The sequence below is a fragment of the Triplophysa dalaica genome, chromosome 25 (genome assembly GCF_015846415.1).
Source record: "Triplophysa dalaica isolate WHDGS20190420 chromosome 25, ASM1584641v1, whole genome shotgun sequence".
NCBI classification, from domain to species: domain Eukaryota; kingdom Metazoa; phylum Chordata; class Actinopteri; order Cypriniformes; family Nemacheilidae; genus Triplophysa; species Triplophysa dalaica.
Window position 1 is genome coordinate 13757202 of NC_079566.1, and position 12088 is coordinate 13769289.

A 12088-nucleotide genomic window follows, 5' to 3' on the forward strand; every position below is an offset into this window, starting at 1 on the left:
ATGTCTTTATTATTTTTATCTAACAATTTTAATAGTGCAATTCGTCAGCTTCCCATGTATTTGATCTTTTGTAATTTAAATTAAAATAGATTACTGATCATTTTTACTGAAAAAAATTGAAACACACTTGCACTAATATATATTAACTATTGCTGCATCATCAAATCATTTTCATTCAACAGGCAAACATTTAATAACAAACCTATTTTATAAATACTGTTAGGTATTTATTTATTTTACCAAGAAAAAGATGTTGGATTAGGCAATGAATTAATGAACTGTTTGTTTATTACATCAGCCTTCTTATGCTAAAGATAAAATGCAAATAGTTTTATTTTAATAAAAAATCAACTAATAAATATTGTCGGCCGATAATGTAATATAAGTGCATTTCAAGTTCTTTACAAACCGAGGGCCAAATTTCTGTGATTTTCTTCAGTAATTTACGTTTACAAGTCTTTCAGAAATGATATGCATGAACAATCTCAGAAGTGTTGAGAACTTATAAACACAACTTTTCTTCGTCAGCCTGCTAATATAAACTTGTGCATCTGACTCATGGAGACTGTGTGAAGACAGCTAGTCAGATTGCAACCAGCAGTTTTTAGAAATCTTGCTGTTTTTCTGTGAAGCGGCATCAGCGGGTGGTCGGCTCTTAAAATCTGGAAACATATACTAATGGCGGCTCTATTTCTAGACGCACATCATTGTTACATGTGATCATTTCCTGTGTGTGTGTGTGTAGATGTGACAGCTTATTGTGCATCTTTAGGTATGACTGTCACACTGACATCATCACAGAGATGGAATTCTCTCATCTGTCTCTCAATCAGACTACCTGTCAAAGAGGTGCACAAAGTCTTTCGATCTTCCTATGTTTTTTTCTTGGAAGCATGGAGCATTTGTGTTTGAATACGAAATGCTTTCAGAAAAAAAAAATGTGTAAAATTATACAATTGATTCTAGAAGCCAACATGTAGAGAACGTCGCCGTGTGGTTGCTAGGGTGTTCTCAGTGTTATAGCTTTTTTGCTATGAGATCGGTCTTGTTCTGATTGGTTACTAGTGTTACAGACAGATGTGAAGATATGAGGAATTATAGCTGACAGACCTGTGGTTCTGTCTTTAAGGGCGGTCCGACACATTTCAATGCGGGCCGAATGGAAGGGCACATATCGGTCCTGTGGGGAGGCCACCAACACCACGTTCTTAAAGAACTGGAGACCTGAGGGTTAAAAAAGAGAGAGAACATGGGTGTTTGTGCATATAATGTAAATAAAACGAATACGATTTACATAATTGTTTTGAGTTACTTGCACGAGTTTTGCATAGTTGGAAAAAATAGATATTCTACTTAAACGTTTTGCACACAACTTTATTGTAATTTTGTAAAAACTTGAATACAAAAATAAGTAATATTAGTCGTTTTTTACAGTATATTGTACATGTAGGTATGGTAGTAATGGTATGTATTTTCATACCGAACCATCACAGGGAAATTCCAAATGAAGCCATCATTCCTATGCCCTACTCCCTTCGAGGAATTAGACTTTGAAGTGAACAGGGCATGTGCATGCCGTTATATAGAAATTTGAAAAACACTTGGCAAAGGAAGCGACGCAATATCCTCATTATCCTCAGATGGCATGTTCCCGTGACAACGCAGCATGGTATCCATCAGCAGATGTCGATGTTTTAACGGCATAATTAAGCATAAAACCTAACTGTGGCAAATAAACATACATTTAATATTTTGCTATGCAATATACAAACAATAATATATATATATAACTTTTTAAAATATAAAATGTATTGTTTATTTGTAAACGGTTAGATTTTAAGCTTATGTTATGCCATTAAAACAGTGACATCTGCTGATGGACTCCATGCTGAGTTGTCACGGGAACATGCCAGCTGAAGATAATTCATAAATAAAGATATTAAATCGCTCCCTTTGCCAAATGCATTCCAAACGTCTACATAATGGCACGAAAATGCCCCGAGTCTGAACTTCAAGGGAGCTCATTTGGAAATTTCCGTACCAGAATACGTGAACGGTTACATCCCTAAATGTATGTGAAGCTTGTGTGTGAAGCGTGTGTAAACCTGGTTTCTTGCTGAGTGTGTAGAGGAACGTCTGCCGCGGGTCGATGTGATCTCTGAACGTAAGCTGCAGGAGAGAGCCGGACTTCTTCAATTTCTGCATCAGCCACAAACCTTAAGAATAACAAAATCACACGCAGAAATGTACACAGCGCTATAGAAAGTCAGACAATGTTTTAAGTCCATATACTGTATATGACGTCTTTTTTTGTACTGAACAATTTTTAAAGGAATAGTTCATCCAAAATGAAAATTCGTTCATTTACTCATCCTCATGTCATTCCAAACCTGTATGACATTCTTCTGCTGAACACAAAAGAAGATATTTTGAAGAACGTTGGCGACCAAACAACATTAAAAACTATTGTCTTCTATTGTATGGACTCAAAACTGGCGAGACTTTTCTCGAAATATCTTCTTCTTAGCTTTTAACCAACATGAGCCGTGCTCAACACCGTTGTAAATTGATAAAAATCCACACTTGTGATCACAGATGTTACATTAATGTGCAAAACTGCTAGGTTGCTTGGCAACCACATACAGCCTTTAATTAGGAAACTGAACTTTAATAGTTGGAGAAAGAATGATTTATTCAATACAATCATTTATAATAATGGCTATTTATGGTGTTACATCTTTTACCAAGAAAAATAGTTTGAACAGACTGCAGATGTCCGTATCATGGATGGAGAAGCTGACTGCATGTGTGTGCATGTGTGTACCTGTGCTGACCAGCGTGCTGTTGTTGTACAGAGTTCCCAGATGAGGTCCAGACAGTGAGAGGAAGGTGTGGAGTTTACACAGGTAACAGCGAAATCTGGGTCTGGTCAGCACAGAGCGTATGATGATGTTCCCCAGAGAGTGTCCAATGAAGCTACAGCAAAGAAAAAACATCATTAAAAGAAAAAAAATCTGCCATTCTTTTCTGTGCTTTCCAGTATTATGAACATATAAAATGAAGTTTCTTTATCCGCTTTAAAGGCTCTTTTCATTCAGAGAATGTTTATTGAGAATGTGGAACTTTAAAGAGGAGAGGTTTCAGGTAGAGACTTCATTAGTTTTTGCAAAGAATATGAATGGTTTACTTTTACTTAATATTTCAAAGTGTACCGGCTGGTATCAGCATTTGAGAAATTATTTTAAAGAGAATAAAACACGTCTTTAAAGTTGAGATTAAAAGGATTTCATTGAACTAAGAAAACGTTTATTTCGTTTCACAGGGTAGGCCTATAGCGGAATGTCTTTAATGATTTAATAAAGTAAAAACCGGCCTACTGAATGGTTTACTTTACATTACTGCCATCTTGTGGTAGAAGAATACAATGTCACCCTAGGCCTATGGGGAAACCCTATAGGCAAAATGATGTAGGTGTGATAATAGTTTATTTCATTTGCTCTTTGATTTAATAATAGAAATAGTCCTGATTCTAAATTATATTTTATTCATGGAATGGCATATTTTTTCTTATATTAGTTTTTTATGTCTTCATTACGATGTTTATGTCTAGGTTTATTGGAAAAAAGTCCCAGTATCCCCAAGAAGTCAGTATATCCTCAATGATAAGATTGTATGGCAGTGGCTCTTAAACTGGGAATCAAGAAAACTACAGTAACATTTAGAATTTATATATCCCTCAAGTGCAAAACAACAAAAAAATAAAAATAAATTTGTCCATTCTCTAATGTATAAACAGGACAATACTATGTCCATGTAATATATTTATAAGTCTATTATGTTTGTTCATCCTTACTCAAAATGTGCCAGTGATAATGTGCGGTTGTTGAAGTGTCTACAAGCTGCTCTTTAAAAATGTAAAACCTTTGTGAAAGTGGGTTATTTCACTTAAATTAACCCCTCAGAAGATTATAAAATGTCTCAAACTTTCTCTATTTCAACATGAAATCAAAGTAATGCCATTTATATAAAGGTAAACATAATGCTTGGTTTTAATATAATTTACTGTGTATAATATTGTAAAAAATGTAAAAACTGAATGTAAAAATGTAAAAACGGACAAATAAGACATATAACAGGATAAAAGTTAAATGCAACTTAATGTACAGCCACAAGGGGGCATGTTAGCTACAGTATATACTGCAAACATATAAAGTCTCAAACATAGCATTTTATTATTACAGGTTTTTTTCTTCTATTCAGATGGAATTCCACACTGGAGCTCTAACGCTGTCCTGATATAGATTGAAGTTTGGTTGAACAGGTGAGATAAAATGATTTTTTCACAGTGCATATTAAGTAATGAGATTATAAACCTGATTCGGTGGATCGTGAGGTTATACAGCTGAATGTGTTGAATGATCTCGTCCATCAGTCTGTCAGTCATGGTGTCAAAATCTGCAAACGTGTCCGTCTGGAGACAGAAGATGGAGGCAAATTCTTAAAGAAATATTACATTTGGACATTTTAGCTCCCTGATTGGTCGATGTGCAGCTGCAGTGATGGTCATCGTTCAAACTTCACTATGCCCTTCTGAACGTTGTGTAATATATCACTAGTTCTGAAGTGAGCATTAGGCATTATATTATGTGCAAAATCTTTAAAATTATTGCAACATCTGCTTTTGTGTCCCACGGAGAACTAGCAGATCCGTTTAGTCAGGTGGCTCTGATTGGTTGAATGGAGTTGAACTAGCGCACTGATACCTGGTTTCGTTCAGACATGAGGAAGTCCAGTCTGGATCCAGGCAGACCCAGTTCTATAAACGTCTTGACCAGTCGCAGGTCTGCGCTGTTACCTGGCAACAACATGATAGAAAACACGTGAAAAATAACATTCCAGACCCAAATAGATAAAAATGTACAGGATTCAATTTTACTTCTATATATAACTTTCATATGCTATATTTTTAATTGTAGATTTTGTAGGTTTTCAAAAACCTTGAAATGACTGTGATATTTGTGAAAAAGAGAACGTTTACCGTCGAGTCCATGGACACACACCACAAGATGTATCCCGTCCTCAAACTCCGTGTCGTCTTCTTCGGGGGGGAAGTATGGATGCTCAGAGGCGAGAAGAGGTTGATCACTATAGAGACAGCCTCCAAACATCAGCTCCCTCAGAAGAGCTTCTTTTGCTTTATAGAAGCTACAAAAGAGCAATTTCACACTTAAAACAATACACACAAAACAAATGATGAGTTACACGACTATCCTTATAATATCAATTATTTATATTTATCTATAAGAATTATATCTACATTTATTTATTTGTATTTGTGGCCGGTGTACCAATATACTTAAATTGTGGTCCATAATGTTTGTCTTTTGTGCCAGGAAGTAATTTAGTTTTACATAATTATTTTAGACCTCTTCTTTAATCCTTAGAATTAAATGGGCTTTTAAAAACCTTGATACGTTGAAATATCTTTATTTTTGTACATACAGTATATATACAAAAATATATATACGTAGCAAATCATTTTTACTTTTATTTTAGAAACGTATTTAATATTTACAAAATAAAGCAAGAATGTTTTTTTTTACATTAAATTTGAAATTAGATGGGCAGCAGACTGACATTTGAAGGGGAGGAGTTAACGGATGCTCCGCCCAAGCAGTCTAATTAACATCCTTTGAGATGGATCCTCATTTCAGGGCGGGAGTCCATTTACAAATTTATCTGAAGATTATGAGGGTTCATATATTTTTTACAGATAATTCCCGACATTGTTAACTATTTGCTATAAGCGCTTCAATATTTCTTGAAAAAATACGAATTGTCATTTTTATTTCACCGGGACTTTAAAAACTAATTATTGTTTATTTTGAGACAAAAGTTACAGATTGCAGCTTTAAGAAAATTTATAAATATGAAAACATTCATCATCTCATCTAAAAAGTCAGATAACCTTACTTGACCATCCTCTCATTTATTTCCTGTTCATCCCCTAAGCAGGAGGAAGATGAGACGAGTACGAAGGAGCCCAGGGGTTGATGGGTAATGGGTGAGGTGGCCTGCCGAGTGGAGAGTCCGCTGACCGACGGCGAATCGCGGAGCACGGATGAGAAGGGCAGACATGTGGGAGCGCACGATACCGACAGGTTCACGACCTCCACCACTTTCTTATTCACAAATGCCAGACTCAAACTTGCCACCTTATCGGCTCTGCTGTCTCCCTCTGGTGTCAGCTTTTCTCTCTCATTGGCTGAAAGTTTAATGAGGTCACTTGGCCTTTCTTTCTCATTGGTTGTACGGTTGCAAGTGTTCTCGCTATTGATTGTTGATTCTGAGAGGTTCTCTGTAGTTACGTTCAAATGAATCTCATGAACACCGATGTTATCATTGTCTTCTTCATATACACCTTTATTTAACTCTAGCACCACCTTGTGTTCATTGTCACAAGTGCAAGGCTCTGGGTTTCCAGAACACTCTGTAACACACACGTTATCATCCAATATTTCAGCCGCTGTGTTTTTTTCAACACCCTCTGTCCCAAGTTGCATATCCCTGTCAAGTTCCTGATTTAATATTTCAGTTAGTTTTTCCGTCTCCTCGCCCGTCACGTTTCGTTTCTCCTGAGTGGGCATTTCCCTCTCCTCCGTGTCGTCCGGGCTGCTGATCTGCGGTGCCGAAGCGGATTTGGTCAAAGTGCTGAGCTGTCTTTCCTCGTCCTCTTCGTACGGCAGGGAGCTTATGGAAGTCAGAGACGCCTGCGTGGCACTCGGTAGACTGCCGTGACTTTCCGTCTGTAGGCCCTCCAGAGAGCTCTGGTGGGCCGTCCGGCGCCGTGCCAGGTTGTGCAGGACATCACGAGCCCCTGTGACCCCTCCTCGACCCTCCAGTGTCCAGGCCACAGAGCTCGGCTCGCTTTCGATGCCCGAGTCTGAGATCACAGAGGAGGAGCGGTTCATTAGCTTAGACCCACCCATGAACACACCCCTGGGCGGGGTCTCGGATAGGCGGCGGAGCTGTTGTAGGGTGTGATGAGAGGGGGGAGTGGCTAAAGGAGAGTGGGTGTTCAAAAGGGTCGCTGGTGCTGTATCTGTACTCCCATAATCCTTTGCGGGTGCTTCTGTGTATCTGTTATTTAATACTAATTGTTGGTCAAGGTTCCCAGTATTGCTTGGTGTTTCTAGGTGTTTATGGGTGGGCGGGAACTCAGAGCTGTCAAGGCTGGTGAGGTCAGAAAGTTTTGCAGCATCCCGATCTGCATGATTTGATTCAACAAAAGTCTTTTCATGCAGATCATCAAAGTTTGCTTCTGTTTGGCAAGAAGTTTTCTCTTCATTACCGTCTAGAGAACTGACTACATCTATTGCATCAATGCTCTCGGTTTCCTTTTGGCTTGTGGCTTCATCTATAGCGTCAATTCTTGGACCAGATTCAGACCTGACCTCAGACTTGTAGGTATGTTTGTTTCTGTCATTATCATCCAAACAGCCGATCACAGCCTCTCTTTCAGCTCCGGTCTCTTTATAGTCCTCGATGCAATCGCTCTGCTGGCTGATTTGAGTCATACACGCGGGGAGGTCTTTATACTCTTCATTGGGGGGCTCCTCTGGGGATGATGCTGGTGAAAAGCTGTCCTGTGTCCCCTCATCCACACAAATGGTTTGGACTTCTGTCCTGGTGTGTCGTGTCTCTGGTGGTGTCTGAGAGTTGAAGACGGTTTGATTTTGTCTATGAGCAGTATGGTCTAGAAAAGCAGGAGAGAAAACTGTTGTTCAATTATGAAAACAACAATACTTCAACGATGTAGCAATGTAGTCGTATTTATTCATATATTGATTTTATGAGGCTGCTTTTATTTATGTATATCTGTTTATTTATTCTGTTCTATATTCATTTGCTTATTCATTAACTCACTTGCTCACTCACTCACTCACTCACTCACTCGCATACTCACTCACTTATTTACTCACTCAATCACTCACCAACTCCCTCTCTCTCTCACTCTCTAACTCACCCTCTCTCTCTCTCTCTCTCTCTCTCACTCTCTAACTCACCCTCTCTCTCTCTCTCGCACTCACTCACTCACTTACTCACTCACTCTCTCTCTCTCTCTCTCTCTCTCTCTCTCTCTAACTCACTCACTCTCTCTCTCTCTCTCTCTCTCTCTCTCTAACTCACTCACTCTCTCTCTCTCTCTCTCACTCACTCCCTCTCGCACTCACTCACTCACTCACTTACTCTCTCTCTCTCTCTCTCTCTCTCTCTAACTCACTCACTCTCTCTCTCTCTCTCTCTCTAACTCACTCACTCACTCTCTCTCTCTCTCTCTCTCTCTCTCTCTCTCTCTCTCTCACTCTCTCTCTCTCGCACTCACTTACTCACTCACTCACTCTCTCTAACTCACTTGCTCACTCACTCACTCGCATACTCACTCACTTATTTACTCACTCAATCACTCACCAACTCCTTCTCTCTCTCACTCTCTAACTCACCCTCTCTCTCTCTCTCTCTCGCACTCACTCACTTACTCACTCACTCTCTCTCTCTCTCTCTCTCTCTCTCTCTCTCTCTCTAACTCACTCACTCACTCACTCTCTCTCTCTCTCTCTCTCTCTCTCACTCACTCACTCACTCACTCACTTACTCACTTACTCACTCACTCACTCACTCGCTTACTCACTCACTCTCTCTCTCTCTATATCTCACTCACTCGCTTACTCATTCACTCACCCACTCAATCACACGCTCACTTACTCACTCACTTGCTCATTCCATCACTTACTAACTCACTCACTCACTCACTCACTCACTACCTCTCTCTCTCTCTCTCTCACTCACTCACTCACTCCCTCCTCTCTCTCTCTCTCTCTCTCTCTCACTCACTCACTCACTCGCTTACTCACTCACTCATTCCCTCACTCACTCAATCACACGCTCACTTACTCACTCACTTGCTCATTCCTTCACTTACTCACTCTCTTTCTCACTTACTCACTCACTCACTCCCTCTCTCTCTCTCTATCTCTCACTCACTCACTCGCTTACTCACTCACTCATTCCCTCACTCACTCAATCACACGCTCACTTACTCACTCACTTGCTCATTCCCATACTTACTCACTCTCTTTCTCACTTACTCGCTCACTCACTCCCTTGCTTAGTCACTCACTCCCTCCTCACTTCCTCAATCACTCATTCACTCACTAATTCCCCACATACTCACTCTCTCTCTCTCTCTCTCTCTCTCTCTCACTTACTTACTCTCTCTCTTTCTATCACTTACTCACTCTCTCTTTTGCTGACTCTCTGTCTCACTCACTCACTCGCTCACTCACTCCTTTAAGTCATCTGTTTCCTAATTCATTCATTTGTGTTTTAATTAGCTGTCACCTAAACAGGGCGTGTCCACGTATCTGTCCTCAAAGATGATTGGCAGACTGCTCCAGTCTCCGTCAATGTCCAGACATTCGACAGGCAGCGGAGGCATTCGGAGCAGGTAATCTGAGTTCCGCATGTCTGCAGCCACCTGCGCATGTCTGTTGATCCTACAGACACAAGCAGGTCAGCAATTTAACACAGCTGTTCCACATGCAAGATATTCTAAGCTGTCAAACGATTAGTATGTGTGTTTGTGTCCTAATACACTCACAATTCCTCCTGAAATGTGAGTAAGGACTCTTTCAGATGTTCAGTGAAAAAGTACGCTTCTGAAAACCTCCGGACCTGCACAATCACACATTATTCAACACTGTAGATCTCAATAATCCTCACTGTTCACAGTTCTGAATAGCTGACATGCATATAAAAAACATGCAATTTGTAAAACTCTACATTTTGCTTTGTGTCAAATTATGTCTCCTTGCTGTTTTTGCTGCATTTGTCAAGTAGACATGTTCAATGCATTACAGTCAAAACACATACGTCTTTATCACTAAGCAGAATGACTTTATAACAGAAGCGGGTTATTACGAGATATTACGGCTCAAGTAACACAGGTAAAATAGGATCGTTTCATCTTTGTTCATCATTATAATAACTCAGTGTTGTAGAATTAAAAGCTGAGCTGTCCTGTGGGCAGAATTACTGTATATATCAGAGAAGATGGGCTTTCTGTGACTGCTGAATTGGCCCAAAGGAGGAGTGAGGAATGCTGGGAAATTCTGCCACATATTCTTTGAATTATGTAAATAAATTGTACACTAGTGACAGATTTAACCAACCATTAACATTTCAGTTGTGATATTTTCTGTACCACAATAACAAAAACTGTTAATTTTAAACCGTACGTGTACTTTTGATTGATTTTGCAGACACTTTTATACAAACAGTGCATTCAAGATTGGACATTTAAAGTCTCTCTCACCCTGAGCGTGTGGTGTTCCTGGGCCAGATAAGAGCGGATATGTGGATTAGGAACTGTTGCTTCTAAAAACTGAGTCCAAACAGCAGACAGCTGAGCACAGAGATGGTTGAGATCTTTACTGATCTGTTCTGCTACCTTTTCATGACCACCCTGTAACTAGAGAGAGAGAGAGAGAGAGAGAGAGAGAGAGAGAGAGAAGAAAGAGAGTACAAGAATAAGACCATCCTGAACCATGTTATGCTGTTTCAAAATAGCTTATTGATCATATTCTCAGACCTGGAGTTGAATCATGAGCTGGTTTAATGTGTCTTCATTGGGCAGATCCTCTTGAAATGAGAACATGAGAGAAAATTAAAAACAATGACAAAAATGTCATTAAAAAAATGTTGATGACTTTGGAATACCACGGTACAGTATACAGTATCACCAAAAGATGACAATTCTCTTGTTCATTCCCATCATGCTGCTCGAAACCCATAATACAAAAGTTACTTAGTTTGAAAATACGAAGACTGAGTACGATTTTAGAGTCCAAGCTCTATTTTTGTGAATACATGAATTTGGGTCTGTGGTTCACACAAAGATGTCATATGGAGTCAGAAGATGTATACAGTAGTATTGCACAGTATAGTATAGAAACAGCTTCTGGTTAACAATTCAACATAGTATTTATTTTAAGTTTTATTAATGTACATATAACAATTTATTGCAATATTAACACATCATCTGTCCGTATGTTTCATATTTATAATATATTATCTGACTAATGTAGCTATTGCCGAAAGGCATGTAAAAGTTTTGCATCACTGCAAAACTGTGAAAAACACACTAAAAAGTGTATAGTGCATACTCAGATATATGGAATTATATAATGTATGTTTATTTTTGTGCTTTATTGAGTCTGACAGACCCTGTTTACTATAGTCGGTTTCAAGGTGACAATTTAAACAAACGTCACTGAGCATGCGTGCGTTCGTGGACTGCCCTTAACTTCCGGTACAAATTCACAAACAATGCCTGTAGATTATTTCTGATAGCACGCAAAAGAAACCGTGAAGAACCGTTACTTTGAATTTAGACTGCGATACCAATCTCAACCCCTAGATGTAAATGTACCGTACGGTTTCTTTATATGCGACTAAACTACAGGACCCGTTCAAAAAAATATATATAAAATGATCATACAACAAAATTCAACAAATCGTTAATTTAATAACATTTATTGTACAATAAAATAATAATATAAATTAATATGAACAAAAATTACATAAAATAGTTATATTATTAGACTCTAGCCAAACACAGATCGGAAGTTTACAGCAGTCCAGGCGCACTCGCGCATAAAGCATTTGTCTAACGTTTCGTCTAACATTGTGTTCCACAGAAGAAATTAAAGCGGGTTTGCTGAATACACAATGTGTGAGCTTTCATTTTTGAGCTATTCCGGAAACAAATATTGAGCAGTCATATCATAAGAGGTTGTGTTCGTACCTATGTCTATGCGCGGGAGTTGAGGAATCTCCTTCATTAGTGCTGTGTGATAGGAGCGCAGACCTCTGTGAGCTGCCAACAACAGTTTACAGATGTGCCTGTGCCACGTATACGCTCTCTGAAGACAGTTCTCTGATGGCACATAAAAACTGCCCTACACAGGACAGGACATGAGAGGTCAAAGGTCAGACTTTACTGTGTGTCACATTTCTTCCCTGTTAT

At 39.0% G+C, this 12088-nt stretch overlaps 1 protein-coding gene across 1 annotated transcript in view; it reads right to left on the bottom strand.

Annotated features, from left to right (window-relative positions):
- The window catches only part of fam135b (family with sequence similarity 135 member B), a 37113-nt gene that overhangs the window by 3971 nt on the left and 21054 nt on the right, over positions 1–12088 (bottom strand). The window contains exons 8-19 of the mRNA XM_056742087.1: positions 11867–12020; positions 10652–10701; positions 10376–10531; positions 9662–9735; positions 9403–9557; positions 5974–7756; positions 5039–5205; positions 4764–4855; positions 4374–4471; positions 2825–2976; positions 2106–2216; positions 1111–1224 (exon numbers count right to left, since the gene is read on the bottom strand). Coding sequence (XP_056598065.1) covers positions 1111–1224; positions 2106–2216; positions 2825–2976; positions 4374–4471; positions 4764–4855; positions 5039–5205; positions 5974–7756; positions 9403–9557; positions 9662–9735; positions 10376–10531; positions 10652–10701; positions 11867–12020 — 3106 coding nt within the window. The remainder of the gene's footprint in view (positions 1–1110; positions 1225–2105; positions 2217–2824; positions 2977–4373; positions 4472–4763; positions 4856–5038; positions 5206–5973; positions 7757–9402; positions 9558–9661; positions 9736–10375; positions 10532–10651; positions 10702–11866; positions 12021–12088) is intronic.